We start from the raw sequence: 18,859 nt of genomic DNA on the forward strand, positions 1-18,859 counted from the left end.
TTAAATACATGATTAACTGATTCTACAATAATAATGACACAGAAAATTCATTTTAGTGTAAAAATAATGAATCAATTATGAATGAACATGAATTAAAATATTTTGAAAAATACAGAATGGAAAGTAATGAATAAAAACAAATGTATAAGTGATTTAATAGATTTAAAAATAAAAATCTAGAATAATATTAAATTGGCTTTACCATGTTAAATATATGTTATACAATAATAATGACACAGAAAATGTGTTTTAGTGTAAAAATAATATTTACATAAATCAAAATATTTAAAAAAATACAGAATGGAAAGTAATAAATAGAAACAAATGAATAAGTGATTTAATAGATTTAAAAATAAAAAGATAAAAATAAAGCGTGTCGCTGGAGCGCCGGTGTTTACGTTGGTGTGACCCCGCCCCCCCGGCTGCAGGTCCGGGCTGCAGTGATCGAGCGCTCCCCCTGTTAGAGCGGACGGGATGCAGCTAACCGTTAGCTCCGGTGTTAGCTCCGGTAACGGCTTCTTTTAGCGCCGCTGTCCCTCCGGTGACGGTGGCTCATACTCCCGGTAAACAGCGGAGGGCAGGATGAAGCCGAACTAACGGACACGGACGTCGTCGTGTGGCGGGAAGCCTCCGTGTCGGTGTGTCGATTAGCTTAGCCACCGAAGCTAGTTAGCATCCTGCTTCTTCTAACGGTTAACCGGCAGCTAGCGTCCGCCCCGGGAGGAGACAGCTCACGGCCGCCCGCACAGCACCGGGGCCGCCTCACGGGATGGACGGAGGAGCCGGGGGACCTGCGGGAGGAGCCGGGGTTAGATAGTTAGCACCGGGCCGAGCACCTCCAGCCCTCCTGGTCCCCTTCTCTCCTTGTTCCCTTATCTCCTTGTTCCCTTCCATCCTTGTTCCCTTCTCTCCTTGTTCCCTTCCCTCCTTGTTCCCTTATCTCCTTGTTCCCTTCTCTCCTTGTTCCCTTCTCTCCTTGTTCCCTTCTCTCCTTGTTCCCTACCTTCCTAGTTAGCACACTCCCATCCTTCCTTGTTCCCTTCCCTCCTTGTTCCCTACCTTCCTTCCTAGTTAGCACACTTCCACCCCTCCTTGTTCCCTACTCTCCTTGTTCCCTTCCTTCCTTGTTCCCTACCTTCCTTCCTAGTTAGCACACTTCCACCCCTCCTTGGTCCCTTCCCTCCTTGTTCCCTTCTCTCCTTGTTCCCTTCCCCCCTTGTTCCCTTCCCTCCTTGTTCCCTTCCCTCCTTGTTCCCTTGCCTCCTTGTTCCCTTCCCTCCTTGTTCCCTCCCTCCTTGTTCCCTCCCTCCTTGTTCCCTTCCCTCCTTGTTCCCTTCTCTCCTTATTCCCTCCCTCCTTGTTCCCTTCCTTCCTAGTTAGCATCCCTCCTTGTTCCCTTCTCTTCTTGTTCCCTTCTCTCCTTGTTTCCTTCCCTCCTTCCTCCCTGAGCACACTTCCACCCCTCCTTGTTCCCTTCTTTCCTTGTTCCCTTCTTTCCTTGTTCACTTCCTTCCTCCTTCCTTCCTTCCTAGTTAGCACACTTCCATCCCTCTTTGTTCCCTTCCCTCCTTGTTCCCTCCCTCCTTGTTCCCTCCCTCCTTGTTCCCTTCCCTCCTTGTTCCCTTCCCTCCTTGTTCCCTCCCTCCTTGTTCCCTCCCTCCTTGTTCCCTCCCTCCTTGTTCCCTTCCCTCCATGATCACCATGGAGCCGGCCCTCAACCCTCTGCCTCAGTTTCCAGAGAACTCTTATAAAAGTAAGTGACCTTATAAAGTGTATAAATAAATAAAGTTTATATATAAATAATAGTGTATAAATAAATAATACTGTAAATATAAATAATAGTGTAAATATAAATAATAGTGTATATAAATAAATATAAATATAAATAAATAAAGTATAAATATATATATTTACTTGTATGAGCCCGATCCGACTGTTGACCTTTGACCCTCAGTGACGGAGGACGATGTGAAGCGGCTGATTGAGTTCCGGGCGTCGAACGAGGCGCTGTTCACCGGGAAGAGGAACTCCGCCAAGATCGCCTGGAGGTGAGAACCAGCAGGCGAGAGGCCGGCGGTTCGATCCCCGGCTCCTCTGGTCGGTGGTCCGATCCCCGAATTCCTCAAACAAACATATATTTTATATTATGATTATACAATAATAATGATACAGAAAATGTTTGTTAGTGTAAAAATAATATTTACATAAATCAAAATATTTTAAAAACACACCGAAGGGAAAGGAATAAAAACAAATGTCGTAATAATCTAAAAGATTTTAAAATAAAACAGATTTTTGCTGGAGTGTTTGTTTGTGTGACCCCCCCCCCCCCCCGCGTACGAAGCGTTTATAAAATCTGATATTTAAATTACTTTAATGCTTAAGTAATAATCATCTAATGATTTTACAGTGTTTATACTTTAACTACATTTCACTGCATCTGTGTGAACTTTGACGCTTGTGTGTGTGTGTGTGTGTGTGTGTGTGTGTGTGTGTGTGTGTGTGTGTGTGTGTGTGTGTGTGTGTGTGTGTGTGTGTGTGTGTGTGTGTGTGTGTGTGTGTGTGTGTGTGTGTGTGTGTGTGTGTGTGTGTGTGTGTGCCTCAGCACCATCTTAAAGGGCCTGGGTCTGGAGGGGAAGCTCACAGCCGACCAGATCGCTAAGAAATGGGACAACCTGCGCACAAAATACAAGGTAACACGCTGAGAACTCACAGTCAACCACAGGACGCCACTGATCAGACTCTGCATCTACCTGCGTCACTGGACACACTTACAGACGCAGCTCACAGGAGCAGGAACCTCACTGGACCAGTTACAGACGCAGCTCACAGGAGCAGGAACCTCACTGGACACACAGACGCAGCTCACAGGAGCAGGAACCTCACTGGACACGCTTACAAACACAGCTCACAGGAGCAGGAACCTCACTGGACCAGTTACAGACGCAGCTCACAGGAGCAGGAACCTCACTGGACACGCTTACAAACACAGCTCACAGGAGCAGGAACCTCACTGGACACACTTACAGACGCAGCTCACAGGAGCAGGAACATCGCTGGACACGCTTGACCTTGTGTTTAAAGTTTGACGAGTGCGTGAGATGTAGGTTAACGTGTCAGGAACCATCGTTACGTCCGTTTATAGCACAATAACATCTGATCTAATGTGCTGAAGAATAAATAAAGCTCACACAGCTCACGGCCGCCTGCACAGCACCGGGGCCGCCTCATGGGATGGACGGAGGAGCCGGGAAACCTGCGGGAGGAGCCGGGGTTAGATAGTTAGCACCAGGCCGAGCAACTCCAGCCCTCCTTGTTCCCTTCTCTCCTTGTTCCCTCCCTTCCTTCCTAGTTATCACACTTCCACCCCTTCTTGATTGTTCCCTTCTCTCCTCGTTCCCTCCCTTCCTAATTAGGAAGGGTCTTGTGATTGTGTTGTTGTGAACAGTTGACCTGTTGTTGTACGGTGTGATGCATGTGTGATGCGTATTTCCTGTGTGTGAAGCTGCTCCCCTGTCTGACCCCAGTGTGATGAGAGGGTGATGATCATCGTCTGTGATGGATCACAGTGTGTTCAGTGTTGGGACTCCAGCCTGAGACGGAGCACAGAACCTTCTGATGATTTTATCACGTCTGTTGGTGTCTCTGGCTCCGACACACAGCAGCAAAGAACATGGAGCTGAAAACAATCGAGTGGTCGAAGATCTCAAACATCTGCTGCACACGAAGGATCTCAGCTTCCTCAGGAGACAGAGTCTGCTCTTCCCCTTCTTGGTCACAGCCTCGGTGTTAGATTTCCACTCCAGGCTGTTGTCCATCACCACTCCAGAGTATTTGTACTCCTCCTCCTCCTCCTCCCCCCCGACCCGTAGTGGCTGTGAAGGCCTCCTCTTCCTCCTGCCGAAGGAGACGTTTATCCCTTTCAATAGCCTGGTTTGATTCGGGATATTTGACACAAGTCTGGTTGTTTCTGTTTTTTAAATCTACTTAAAATTGTTGTCTGAGCAACAAGTTTGTACCTTAAAAAACTTGATCCACTCATAACTAACAGAAGCGTTTTAGTCTGGATGAGTTGAAACCACATTTGAAGGACAGGTCCCATGTGTCTGTAAGTCCCGCTGTGTTTTCCAGGACCTGAAGCAGCCGTACCAGGGCCAGGAGCACATCGGGGGCGTGGTGGAGTCGTGGCCCTGGTTCCACATCATGGACGAAGCCATGCACGGCCGCCTCTACAACAGCAACCTGGTGCTGAGCCCGGAGCACGCCGCTCACCGCAACACCAGCCAGCACAGCCAGACCCAGGAGAACACCGACATCCTGGAGTTCCTCATCAAGACGGAGATGGAGGACACGGGGGCGCAGGAGGCTGCAGAGAACGATGGGACCGTTCAAGCGGGGGCTCCTCCTGTTGAGGGGATCCCGATGGGCTGGAGGAGGATGAGCGAGTGCTCCTATAAAAGTATGCCCACGCAAAAGTTCCCCCGCTACACAGAGGGTTCGTGAGAAGGCTCCATCCACACCAGTTCTGCATCAGAATTTATAATATATATAATAAGTAATAATTAGACTAATGCTGCCTATACGTCATCACGCCGTAACATGTCACACGCATTGATGACGTCATGGCGATGCGTGGCTTTGTTTCCAGATCTTTCCGTAGACCTCAGAGTTTTTGTGCGTCTTGTCGACTGTTTTTGAATCTTTTCATCGACCAAATCTGCAGTAAACACTCCACCTCCGCATCACACCAACGTGAACCTTTCACCGCCATTGTTTGAAATGTCCGCGCATGGTCCCTCCTTCTTTTTTCTACGTCCCAACAGGCGCACAGGAAATGACCTCAGAACCACCGTAGGCCTCATGCTCGTACACGTGCGCACGCTCGTGCTCGTACACGTGCAAACGTGCTTTACTAAAGCCCACCTCTCCCAAACGGGCCGTGGACGGCAAGCGTGCCGCTCCTAGACGTGGTACAGTTGCACTCACACTGGTCAAAGGAACCAGGCTTTAGCCGTGACACGTGCTGGGGCACGGCACGGTGGCACAGTGTGAGTGCGCCCTATTATGTTTCCACTCTGCAGGGGGGGTTTCACCTTTTTATGTTTTAAGCCCCAAAAACGCCGTCGCCATCTAAACGAAAGGCACATCTGATATAATATTTAGTTTCCACCCGGGAGCGTTGACTGACGGACGTGGGCGTCTGCGTCCTCCTTTACAAATGTTCTACGTTAACAAACAAGACACCGACACACAACCGAGAATTTAACAGTGAAACAGCCTCAGCGGCGTTCACACACGGACATGCTTTAGAGAGAACGCCAGGCGTGAACGCAGAGAAGAGACTTTTAACCGGAAGACGAAGGAATGAGTGTTTAAAGGAAAATGTAGCCGTGTGGATGGAGCCTGAGAGGAAATGTAATCTGTTGTAAAGTGTTTCTCTGCTTGTGAGTCATTCTTCTCTTGTCCGTGTATCAGCGCGTAACTCAGAACTCTCCATTCACAGTGACCGAACCAGAGACGGAGAGGATGATCAAACTCCGAGCTGCAAACGAAGCTCTCTTCACCGGCAGGAAACACTCAGCCAAACCGGCCTGGAGGTGAGTGACGACCCAGCTGGTTTCTGTTTGGGTTCCTCTTCAAACCCTCGTGTTCTGCGTCTGCAGCTCACGTCCAGAGCCGCTGAGCAGAGCAATCGCACCCACACACACGTTTAAACAGACACTTCTGTTCGTTTACAAGAAAACAGAAAAAGTGGAACCACGGTTTATCTGCATTATAAACATTATTCTACAAATGTGTGTGTGTGTGTGTGTGTGTGTGTGTGTGTGTGTGTGTGTCTCATTTCACTTCCTCTCACTTAAAGCTGCAACTAATGGTTATTATCTGTGGGTCATTTCCTCCATTAATGGATCAGTTTGTCTCTAAAATGTGACAAAATGTTTCCCAGAGAACATTTGACGTCCTCAAATGTGTCAAAGAGGAGGAAAGAAAGAAACCAGGAAATATTTTCAGTTACCAAACTGACATCAGACTATTTTTGACTTTTTTTTCTCTAAAAAAACGATAAATTGATGATCAAAGTAGTTGGTGGTTAATTTAAACGTTGATAACTAATCTGTTAATAATCTAAAGGCTGCAGCTGTGGTCCTCAGTCAGGTCCAGGTCTGTAGAGGATCAGGTCTCAGCTCAGTCTTCTTCTTTTCTGTCCTTCATCACTTGTGGAGTCCCTCAGGGAAACGTCCTGGGTCCTCTGGTGTTTCTACACAGAACCTAAGAAAAAGTGACATTTAACGAGCTGAAGTGACATTTAACGAGCTGATCTCAAAAAAAGTGACTCAAACAGATTCAGTGATTATCAAAATAGTTGCCAATTCACTTAATAGTTGACAACGGTGCACTTAAAGCACGGTTCGGTACGTACCTCGGTTTTAAAGTCATGGTACGGAACATAAGTTTCATTAGTAAACAAACACAACAGTCGTGCTCGCGGGGCCGCGGAGCGTCCTGTGCTGTGGCTACGCCTGCTGCAGCTGCCTGCTCCTCTCACTCGCTGGCTGCTACTGCACACGTGTGAGCCGGGGGTTAAACTCCGGGGGGAACGGCGACTCAAGTTTTAAGTTCTGCACCTTAAAACAAGACTGTACATTCGCCATATTAACGCTATGTACGCCACATTTACAGGCCGCGGTCCAGCTCTGTACCCGTCCACAAGTCCCTAATGACAACTAATCAATTAATGGAGAGTCGGGCGTCACTCACACGTGTTCAGTCGTCAGGGATTTAACCTGAGCGTCCTTGCTCTCTTTGTTTCAGAGCCATCCTGTACGAGCTGGGTCTGCAGGGGAAGCTGACGACGGACCAGTTGGCAAAGAAGTGGGACAACCTGAAGAGGCGATACAAGGTAGGTCCGACCTGCTGCTGCTGCACAGACCTCTTACCTACGCCCGCCGGTGCCGTCCCTGTGAGAGCTTTCTGTCTCTACTAGGAGCTGAAGTTTCCCGCTCGAGGCGTGGAGACCAACCCGAGCTCCTGGCCCTGGTTCTACCGCATGAACGACGCCATGGAGGGGCGTTTCGCCGGGGCGGCGCCCATCCTCACGCCCATCGTGGAGGACGAAGACGAGGAGTGTGAGCCGCTGTCGCCCACGCCAAAGAAACGAGCGCGCCGCAGCCGAGGGGGGATGGCGGAGTTCCTGACGGAGTCGGAGATGGACCTGCTGGTCGACAACGAAGACAAGAACGGGTCGGCGGCGGCGCTGGGAGAGCTGCAGCGCATGGCCGAGTTCACGTACAAACGTAAGAAATGCAGCTTAATACTTAAAGTCACTTTTCTCGTACGTTCATCGTTTTATATCTTCAGTGAGGCGTTTAAAGACTTCAGGAAAACAGATATTTCTCTCATTGCAGTGACAGAAGAAGACATCAGGAGACTAATCGAGCTACGAGCTGCTAACGAGTCTCTGTTTACGGGCAGGAGGAACACGGCCAAGCCGGCCTGGAGGTAACACACCTGGATCACTTCTCTTTAACGTGTTCACTGAGTTACAACATCATCATCCAGGTGTGTCTGAAGACAACACCTGTGTCTTTGGTCCACAGGGGGATCGTGAAGGAGATGGGTCTGACGGGGAAGATCACACCTGACCAGGTCGCCAAGAAGTGGGACAACCTGAAGACCAAGTTCAAGGTGAGGACCTCCACCAGTCTCACCTGTGCAGAACTCAGTCTCACCTGTCAGTCTCACCTGTGCAGACCTGTCGGTCTCACCTGTGCAGAACTGTCAGTCTCACCTGTGCAGATGTTAGTCTCTCTGTGCAGAACTGTCAGTCTCACCTGTGCAGAACTGTCAGTCTCACCTGTGCAGATGTTAGTCTCACCTGTGCAGATGTTAGTCTCACCTGTGCAGAACTGTCAGTCTCACCTGTCAGTCTCACCTGTGCAGAACTGTCAGTCTCACCTGTACAGAACTGTCAGTCTCACCTGTACAGAACTGTCAGTCTCACCTGTGCAGAACTGTCAGTCTCACCTGTGCAGAACTGTCAGTCTCACCTGTACAGAACTGTCAGTCTCACCTGTACAGAACTGTCAGTCTCACCTGTGCAGAACTGTCAGTCTCACCTGTACAGAACTGTCAGTCTCACCTGTCAGTCTCACCTGTGCAGGACCTGAAGTTCCCTCCTCGTGGGATGGAGGCCCAGACCAACCCGGCCTCCTGGCCCTGGTTCCAGCTGATGAACGACGCTCTGGAGGGACGCCTGGCGGGGAAAGCTCCCAGAGTGACGCCCGTGTGGAGCAGCGAGGAGGACGGCGTCTTCGTGGCCTCGCCTCCGCCGCCGCCTCCTGACAGAGACTGTTTGCTGGCGGCGGAGAGGAGCAGCGTGTCGGAGCTGGAGAGCATGGTGGGCGGGGACAACGGCGACGCTGACGGGAACGTGACCTACATCGACGCCAGCGGAGAGGAGTGTTCCACGCCCTCGGACCTCTCCTATAAAAGTAAGACGGCTTCTTTCTGTCGTTCATGTTCTTACACAACCGTTTTTATGGGTATTTATATTTAAATCTCCATTTTATGAATCTGTCTGTAGTTTTTATTAAAGATTATGTTTGTTTTTATCTGCGGCTTCAGCTCTTCGATGCTCCTTTATTTCCTGTTTCAGTTCAGAGCCGGACTTTGTATCATTTATATGATTATAATTAAACCCGAAACACACGGTTGATTTATCGTTAACTGAGTCACAAGATTGCGACAAAAAAGTTGCAATAATTTACGGGAAAAAGTCGTAATATTTAGAGAAAATAAGTTTTAATATTTAGAGAAAAAAAGTCGTAATGCCTGACTGTGCCTGTCTGCGCCTGTCTGTGCCTGACTGTGCCTGACTGTGCCTGTCTGTGCCTGTCTGTGCCTGACTGTGCCTGTCTGTGCCTGACTGTGCCTGTCTGTGCCTGACTGTGCCTGACTGTGCCTGTCTGTGCCTGACTGTGCCTGTCTGTGCCTGACTGTGCCTAACTGTGCCTGACTGTGCCTGACTGTGCCTGTCTGTGCCTGACTGTGCCTGACTGTGCCTGTCTGTGTCTGACTGTGCCTGACTGTGCCTGTCTGTGCCTGACTGTGCCTGACTGTGCCTGTCTGTGCCTGTCTGTGTCTGACTGTGCCTGTCTGTGCCTGACTGTGCCTGTCTGTGCCTGACTGTGCCTGTCTGTGCCTGACTGTGCCTGTCTGTACCTGTCTGTGCCTGTCTGTGCCTGTCTGTGCCTGACTGTGCCTGACTGTGCCTGACTGTGCCTGACTGTGCCTGTCTGTGCCTGACTGTGCCTGTCTGTGCCTGTCTGTGTCTGACTGTGCCTGTCTGTGTCTGTCTGTGCCTGTCTGTGCCTGTCTGTGCCTGTCTGTGCCTGACTGTGCCTGTCTGTGCCTGTCTGTGCCTGACTGTGCCTGTCTGTGCCTGACTGTGCCTGACTGTGCCTGACTGTGCCTGTCTGTGTCTGACTGTGCCTGTCTGTGCCTGTCTGTGCCTGTCTGTACCTGACTGTGCCTGTCTGTGCCTGTCTGTGCCTGACTGTGCCTGACTGTGCCTGTCTGTGTCTGTCTGTGCCTGACTGTGCCTGTCTGTGTCTGACTGTGCTTGTCTGTGCCTGTCTGTGCCTGTCTGTACCTGACTGTGCCTGTCTGTGCCTGTCTGTGCCTGACTGTGCCTGACTGTGCCTGACTGTGCCTGTCTGTGCCTGTCTGTGTCTGACTGTGCCTGTCTGTGTCTGTCTGTGCCTGACTGTGCCTGTCTGTGCCTGACTGTGCTGTCTGTGCCTGTCTGTGCCTGTCTGTGCCTGACTGTGCCTGTCTGTGCCTGACTGTGCCTGTCTGTGTCTGACTGTGCCTGTCTGTGCCTGACTGTGCCTGTCTGTGCCTGACTGTGCCTGACTGTGCCTGTCTGTGTCTGTCTGTGCCTGACTGTGCCTGACTGTGCCTGACTGTGCCTGTCTGTGCCTGTCTGTACCTGACTGTGCCTGACTGTGCCTGACTGTGCCTGTCTGTACCTGACTGTGCCTGTCTGTACCTGACTGTGCCTGACTGTGCCTGACTGTGCCTGACTGTGCCTGTCTGTGTCTGACTGTGCCTGTCTGTGCCTGACTGTGCCTGACTGTGCCTGTCTGTACCTGACTGTGCCTGTCTGTACCTGACTGTGCCTGACTGTGCCTGACTGTGCCTGTCTGTGTCTGACTGTGCCTGACTGTGCCTGTCTGTGTCTGACTGTGCCTGTCTGTGCCTGACTGTGCCTGTCTGTGTCTGTCTGTGCCTGACTGTGCCTGACTGTGCCTGTCTGTGCCTGACTGTGCCTTTCTGTACCTGACTGTGCCTGTCTGTGCCTGACTGTGCCTGACTGTGCCTGACTGTGCCTGTCTGTGTCTGTCTGTGCCTGACTGTGCCTGACTGTGCCTGTCTGTGTCTGTCTGTGCCTGACTGTGCCTGACTGTGCCTGTCTGTGCCTGACTGTGCCTGACTGTGCCTGTCTGTGCCTGACTGTGCCTGACTGTGCCTGACTGTGCCTGTCTGTGCCGCAGTGACGGACCAGGACACGCGCCGCATGATCCGCCTGCGAGCCGCCAACGAGGCGCTGTTCACCGGGAGGAGGAACGCCGCCAAGGCCGCCTGGAAGTAAGTCTGTCTCTGTGTCCTCAGGTCTGTCTCTGTGTCCTCAGGTCTGTCTCTGTGTCCTCAGGTCTGTCTCTGTGTCCTCAGGTCCGTCTCTGTGTCCTCAGGTCTGTCTTTGTGTCCTCAGGTCTGTCTTTGTGTCCTCAGGTCTGTCTCTGTGTCCTCAGGTCTGTCTCTGTGTCCTCAGGTCTGTCTCTGTGTCCTCAGGTCTGTCTCTGTGTCCTCAGGTCTGTCTCTGTGTCCTCAGGTCTGTCTCTGTGTCCTCAGGTCTGTCTCTGTGTCCTCAGGTCTGTCTCTGTGTCCTCAGGTCTGTCTTTGTGTCCTCAGGTCCGTCTCTGTGTCTCAGGTCTGTCTCTGTGTCCTCAGCTCTGTCTCTGTGTCCTCAGGTCCGTCTCTGTGTCCTCAGGTCCGTCTCTGTGTCTCAGGTCTGTCTCTGTGTCCTCAGGTCTGTCTCTGTGTCTCAGGTCTGTCTCTGTGTCCTCAGCTCTGTCTCTGTGTCCTCAGGTCTGTCTCTGTGTCCTCAGGTCCGTCTCTGTGTCCTCAGGTCTGTCTCTGTGTCCTCAGGTCCGTCTCTGTGTCCTCAGGTCCGTCTCTGTGTCCTCGGGTCCGTCCTAAAGACAAACTCACGTGTTCTAAGTGTCCCTCGGTGTCTCTGTGTCCTCAGGGCCATCCTGAAGGAGCTGGGGCTGCAGGGGAAAGTCTCCACGCACCAGATGTCCAAGAAATGGGACAATCTGAAGAGGAGATACAAGGTTTGAGTTCCAGTTCACTAACAGATCAGAGGGTTTGAGCGTCCCCGGGGTTCCTTTGAGAACCTGGATCCACCAAAACAGACTCTGCGTCAGGGAGACGCTGACGTTAGAGTTCAACAGTGAAGCCAGAGTTTCTGCTTTAGTTTCTATGGTCTCATAAAAAGAGCAGTTCAGGAGCTAGGAACAGACAGGGCCAACACACACACCTGCTGACACACTGACCCAGCGTCAGAGGTCACCACACTCAGGTAAACAACAACACACACACCTGCTGACACACTGACCCAGCGTCAGAGGTCACCACACTCAGGTAAACAACAACAAACACACCTGCTGACACACTGAGGTAAACAACAACAAACACACCTGCTGACACACTGAGGTAAACAACAACACACACACCTGCTGACACACTGAGGTAAACAACAACACACACACCTGCTGACACACTGAGGTAAACAACAACACACACACCTGCTGACACACTGACCCAGCTTCAGAGTTCACCACACTGAGGTAAACAACAACAAAACAACCACAAACACACTGATCCAGCGTGGGTCCGACCCTCAGTTCCGTTGGACTTCCTGTCTGCGGCCCGTTGGTTCCTACTGAACAGGAAACTTTCTAAACACAAACATTCTTCCACCGTTTTATCAAAGTGACGACAGTTTCTTCTCCTTCTCCTCCTCCTCCTCCTCCTCCTCCTCCTCCTCCTCCTCCTCCTCCTCCTCCTCCTCCTCCTCCTCCTTCTTCTTCTTCTTCTTCTTCTTCTTCTTCTTCTTCTTCTTCTTCTTCTTCTTCTTCTTCTTCTTCTTCTTCTTCTTCTTCTTCTTCTTCTTCTTCTTCTCCTCCTCCTCCTCCTCCTCCTCCTCCTCCTCCTCCTCCTCCTCCTCCTCCTCCTCCTCCTCCTCCTCCTCCTCCTCCTCTCCAGGACCTGAAGTTTCCTCCCGTGGGGATGGAGAGCGCGGCCGACAGCACGTCCTCGTGGCCGTGGTTTCACCTGATGAACGACGCCATGGAGGGCCGCCTGGCGAGCAGCGCCCCCCCTCCTCACCCCCGTAACCCAGGACGACGAGCAGCACCCAGACCCCGTCCCCAGGCACAGGTCCCGGCCCTCCGCTCCCCCTCCTCCCCCCCTCTCCTCCTCCTCGGACTACGGACAGGAGGCGTTCGTCGTGGACGGTGGCGAGCAGAACCAGCGTGGCTCGGAGGCGTGCGAGGGCCCGCTGGGCGGACTGGAGAGGGAGTGGGAGACGGTGGAGAGGGAGCGGGTGGCGCTGGAGAGAGAGAGGGAGATGGTGGAGAGAGACAGGGCGGCGGTGGAGAGGGAGCGGGCGGCGCTGGAGCGAGAGAGGGAGATGGTGGAGAGAGACAGGGCGGCGGTGGAGAGGGAGCGGGCGGCGGTGCAGGCGGAGCGGCTGTGGCTGGAGAGGGAGCGGGCGGCGGTGGAGCGCGACAGGAACATGGTGGAGCAGGAGAGGGCGGCGCTCGGCCGAGAGAGGGACGTGCTGGACCAGAGAGCCCTGATGCTGAACTCTGTGGGACACTCGGGGCACCTCAACGCCCTCATGTAGACCCGCACGCTCCGGGGGCGTGGACCGCCCCCTGCACACGTCCAGGAGGAGCTGGCTCGGCGCCGTTTGAGCCCCGTTGGGATGTTCCTCCACCCTGAGCGGGTGGAGGAGGGAGTGCTGCACAGTTCATTCATAACCTGTCAGGATCTCTGCTCTGATTCGCCGACGGTCACACGGACGCACACGGTGACCTCGTCGAGCTCAGCCTCCATCTTCTCTCCGCCCTGAGGGAACCAATCACGCGAGACTTCCTGTCTGAGCCGGTTTAGCGCCGGGAACATGAACAGAGGCTTTTCTACACTTTGGTGAAAACTCTTTATCCGTCAGCAGGTGCACGACGGCGGCGCCCGGTGGAGTGTGACGCACACACGTGGTTGTGATTGGCCGGCGAGTGCTGTCCGTGTAAACGCACGTTCTGACCGCGGCGCCGGCCCCTCTGCGGCGCTGAGACACGGTCCGATGAGGAGTGGGCGGAGCCTCAGGGACAGAAGAGCAGCATCATCAGAGCGCGTCCGTGACGGCGTTTCTATGGAAACAGTTTTCAGACTCGCGTCCAAACAAAAACCTGATTCATTCACGTTTGTCGTTTGTTTTTAAATGATTTTTTAATAATTATTTGCCGCATACTTTATATTTGACCTCAGTTTCATTTCTTAGAGAGGAGAAAACATCAGAGGGGAGTTTCTCAAACGCTTTGTTCTAATAATAAAGTTTAACAGATGCGTTAAAATGCTGAGTCATAAAAAAACGCTGACGAAGGTTCGGTTCAGACGGAGACGAAGGAAACAGGAAACTCTAAAGTGGCGTCTTCGGGGGAACTCTGCACACGGTGACACTAAAGTGTGTAAATGTGATGTAGCGTGCACGTCAGGTGTGTAGGTGGAGCTGTGAAGCACTGCCACACAACAGCACCCAGAGCTGGTGCATGCTGGGAAACGTCCTCCTTCTCTCCCTAACAGCGGAGAAGCAGGACGCTGTACAGTGTGACAGGGATCTGCAGCACGGTCTGCAGCCTCCCACCGCCTCGGCTCCACCCAGGACACTTGAACGTCCCACTGATGGAAACAGTCCCACGTGTTTGTTGTTGTTTACCTGAACTCTGCACACGGAGGTTACGGACACACGCACGCACGCCACGTGAGCCAGCGTGAGCAGATCAGAGCTCACTTTAGTGTTTTTACCTTTACACGCAAACACAACGCTGGAGCAGATCAGAGCTCACTTTAGTGTTTTTACCTTTACACGCAAACACGACGCTGGAGCAGATCAGAGCTCACTTTAGTGTTTCTACCTTTACACGCAAACACAACGCTGGAGCAGATCAGAGCTCACTTTAGTGTTTTTACCTTTACACGCAAACACAACGCTGGAGCAGATCAGAGCTCACTTTAGTGTTTTTACCTTTACACGCAAACACAACGCTGGAGCAGATCAGAGCTCACTTTAGTGTTTTTACCTTTACACGCAAACACAACGCTGGAGCAGATCAGAGCTCACTTTAGTGTTTCTACCTTTACACGCAAACACAACGCTGGAGCAGATCAGAGCTCACTTTAGTGTTTTTACCTTTACACGCAAACACAACGCTGGAGCAGATCAGAGCTCACTTTAGTGTTTCTACCTTTACACGCAAACACAACGCTGGAGCAGATCAGAGCTCACTTTAGTGTTTCTACCTTTACACGCAAACACAACGCTGGAGCAGATCAGAGCTCACTTTAGTGTTTTTACCTTTACACGCAAACACAACGCTGGAGCAGATCAGAGCTCACTTTAGTGTTTTTACCTTTACACGCAAACACAACGCTGGAGCAGATCAGAGCTCACTTTAGTGTTTTTACCTTTACACGCAAACACAACGCTGGAGCAGATCAGAGCTCACTTTAGTGTTTTTACCTTTACACGCAAACACAACGCTGGAGCAGATCAGAGCTCACTTTAGTGTTTCTACCTTTACACGCAAACACAACGCCGGAGCAGATCAGAGTCACTTTAGTGTTTTTACCTTTACACGCAAACACAACGCTGGAGCAGATCAGAGCTCACTTTAGTGTTTCTACCTTTACACGCAAACACAACGCTGGAGCAGATCAGAGCTCACTTTAGTGTTTCTACCTTTACACGCAAACACAACGCTGGAGCCTTTTTAACATTCACACTTTGGAGGGGATCTGGGGTCTTTTGGGGGTCGGGGGTCTTTTGGGGGTCTGGGGTCTTTTGGGGGGTCTGGGGTCCTAAAAACGCCGTCTCCGTCTGACCCCGTTGCCGTGGAAACTCACGGTTCCAGGTTCATAAAGAACTGAAACTTCACTGAGTCCGGACCTGAATCTGTGGTTTCAAACCTTCAGAGCTGGATTTATCATTATTTATCATTATTATTATTATTATTATTATTGTTCAGTGACCTTTGACCTGTAAAACCATGAACCCTGATGGTCGTGCAGCTCCTCCTGTGACGCTGGACGTCGGACTGATGTGGCGTTCATGGACCTGCATAAACGTACGAACTCTGACGTGCGTTCAAGTGTGTCACAGGTTTGATTCTGGCGTCCGTCCAAAAACACTTTCCCCATTTTTGTATCGTTTTAATTTAAAAGTGTAAAATAAAAGTGAACTGAAAACAAACGCTGACGGAGTTTTCAACGTTTGTACGAAACGAGATTAAAACGTTTCGTCCTCGCTCACGTTTGTTTACGTTGTTTTCTGTTTAAGTGAGTTTGTTTTGAGACTGATTCAACCAATCAGAGGCCAGCTGTGTGACGAGGCGGCCAATCACAGGCCAGCTGTGTGACGAGGCGGCCAATCACAGGCCAGCTGTGTGACGAGGCAGCCAATCACAGGCCAGCTGTGTGACGATGCAGCCAATCACAGGCCAGCTGTGTGACAATGCAGCCAATCACAGGACTGAACATTAACTTCTATTAAAGTCTGAGAAATTAAAAATATATATTTGTATTCTTTTATTTTTTATTTGCATTTGATCAGGTTTCACAGACGAGGACAATTTTATTAAAACATTTACAAAGAAAAGTGGAGAAACAACAGAAAACCGTCAAAATCTGATAGACGTTTAAAAAAAATACAATTAATTAAATGATAAAAATAGACAATGTTTATTTATTTATACCTCTTTATTTTTCTGTTTTCTTTCATTTAGCAAAAACACAAAACGACCACGAGGAGGCGCCGAAGATTAAAACAGAATTAAAAACCTCAGAAAAGATGAAAAACAACTGGAAACTTTAAAAACGTGACATGAAAACGTCAAGTTTTTAAATTAAATTCACAAAATTACAACAAAATAAAAGAGTTCATGGAAAAAAAATCATCATTTCTCTTTTCTTTGAGTTCCTCAGTACAACGGTACGTGAACGCATCACGGTTTAAACGTACTAAAGTCAACGGTAAGTGAACGCATCACTGTTTAAACGCACTAAAGTCAGCGGTAAGTGAACGCATCACTGTTTAAACGCACTAAAGTCAACGGTAAGTGAACGCATCACGGTTTAAACGCACTAAAGTTAACGGTAAGTGAACGCATCACTGTTTAAACGCACTAAAGTCAACGGTAAGTGAACGCATCACTGTTTAAACGCACTAAAGTCAACGGTAAGTGAACGCATCACGGTTTAAACGCACTAAAGTCAACGGTAAGTGAACGCATCACTGTTTAAACGCACTAAAGTCAGCGGTAAGTGAACGCATCACTGTTTAAACGCACTAAAGTCAGCGGTAAGTGAACGCATCACTGTTTAAACGCACTAAAGTCACCGGTAAGTGAACGCATCACTGTTTAAATGCACTAAAGTCAGCGGTAAGTGAACGCATCACTGTTTAAACGCACTAAAGTCAACGGTAAGTCAACGCATCACTGTTTAAATGCACTAAAGTCAGCGGTAAGTGAACGCATCACTGTTTAAACGCACTAAAGTCAACGGTAAGTGAACACATCACGGTTTAAACGCACTAAAGTCAGCGGTAAGTGAACGCATCACTGTTTAAAGGCACTAAAGTCAGCGGTACGTGAACGCATCACTGTTTAAACGCACTAAAGTCAGCGGTAAGTGAACGCATCACTGTTTAAACGCACTAAAGTCAACGGTAAGTGAACGCATCACGGTTTAAACGCACTAAAGTCAGCGGTAAGTGAACGCATCACTGTTTAAACGCACTAAAGTCAACGGTAAGTGAACGCATCACGGTTTAAACGCACTAAAGTCAGCGGTAAGTGAACGCATCACGGTTTAAACGCACTAAAGTCAACGGTAAGTGAACGCATCACGGTTTAAACGCACTAAAGTCAACGGTAAGTCAACGCATCACGGTTTAAACGCACTAAAGTCAACGGTAAGTGAACGCATCACTGTTTAAACGCACTAAAGTCAGCGGTAAGTGAACGCATCACTGTTTAAACGCACTAAAGTCAGCGGTACGTGAACGCATCACGGTTTAAATGCACTAAAGTCAGCGGTAAGTGAACGCATCACTGTTTAAACGCACTAAAGTCAACGGTACGTGAACGCATCACTGTTTAAATGCACTAAAGTCAACGGTACGTGAACGCATCACTGTTTAAACGCACTAAAGTCAGCGGTAAGTGAACGCATCACTGTTTAAATGCACTAAAGTCAGCGGTAAGTGAACGCATCACTGTTTAAATGCACTAAAGTCAACGGTAAGTGAACGCATCACGGTTTAAATGCACTAAAGTCAGCGGTAAGTGAACGCATCACTGTTTAAACGCACTAAAGTCAACGGTAAGTGAACGCATCACTGTTTAAACGCACTAAAGTTAACGGTAAGTGAACGCATCACTGTTTAAAGGCACTAAAGTCAGCGGTAAGTGAACGCATCACGGCTTAAACGCACTAAAGTCACCGGTAAGTGAACGCATCACTGTTAAAACGCACTAAAGTCAACGGTAAGTGAACGCATCCCTGTTTAAAGGCACTAAAGTACAACGGTAAGTGAACGCACCACTGTTTAAACGCACTAAAGTCAACGGAAAGTGAACGCATCACTGTTTAAACGCACTAAAGTCAACGTTAAGTGAACGCATCACTGTTTAAATCCACTAAAGTCAACGGCAAGTGAACGCATCACTGTTTAAACGCACTAAAGTCAGCGGTAAGTGAACGCATCACAGTTTAAATGCACTAAAGTCAACAGTAAGTGAACGCATCACTGTTTAAACGCACTAAAGTCAACGTTAAGTGAACGCATCACTGTTTAAATCCACTAAAGTCAACGGCAAGTGAACGCATCACTGTTTAAACGCACTAAAGTCAACAGTAAGTGAACGCATCACGGTTTAAACGCACTAAAGTCAACGGTAAGTGAACGCATCACTGTTTAAACGCACTAAAGTCAGCGGTAAGTGAACGCATCACTGTTTTAACGCACTAAAGTCAACGGTAAGTGAACGCATCACTGTTTAAACGCACTAAAGTCAACGGTAAGTGAACGCTTCACTGTTTAAACGCACTAAAGTCAACGGTAAGTGAATGCATCACAGTTTAAACGCACTAAAGTCAACGGTAAGTGAACGCATCACAGTTTAAATGCACTAAAGTCAACGGTAAGTGAACGCATCACGCTTTAAACGCACTCTAAAGTCAACGGTAAGTGAACGCATCACTGTTTAAACGCACTAAAGTCAACGGTAAGTGAACGCATCACTGTTTAAACGCACTAAAGTCAACGGTAAGTGAACGCATCACTGTTTAAATGCACTAAAGTCAACGGTAAGTGAACGCATCACAGTTTAAACGCACTAAAGTCAACGGTAAGTGAACGCATCACTGTTTAAACGCACTAAAGTCAGCGGTAAGTGAACGCATCACTGTTTAAATGCACTAAAGTCAACGGTAAGTGAACGCATCA

General features: G+C 49.6%; 1 protein-coding gene across 1 annotated transcript; it reads left to right on the forward strand.

The window, feature by feature from the left end:
• Nucleotides 1-478: 478 nt before the first annotated feature.
• Nucleotides 479-14,151, forward strand: LOC310949769 (uncharacterized protein). The gene is made up of 13 exons (XM_083917318.1): nt 479-1,753; nt 1,955-2,048; nt 2,606-2,693; nt 4,132-4,459; nt 5,504-5,597; nt 6,814-6,901; nt 6,986-7,295; nt 7,407-7,500; nt 7,599-7,686; nt 8,162-8,492; nt 10,557-10,650; nt 11,312-11,399; nt 12,334-14,151. The coding sequence occupies exons 1-13, from the start codon at nt 1,693-1,695 to the stop codon at nt 13,072-13,074; spliced, it is 2,499 nt and encodes an 832-aa protein (XP_083773444.1). The 5' UTR covers nt 479-1,692; the 3' UTR covers nt 13,075-14,151.
• Nucleotides 14,152-18,859: the final 4,708 nt, after the last annotated feature.

This window comes from Echiichthys vipera, assembly GCF_963691815.1.
Source record: "Echiichthys vipera genome assembly, chromosome: 7".
Classification (NCBI taxonomy): domain Eukaryota; kingdom Metazoa; phylum Chordata; class Actinopteri; order Perciformes; family Trachinidae; genus Echiichthys; species Echiichthys vipera.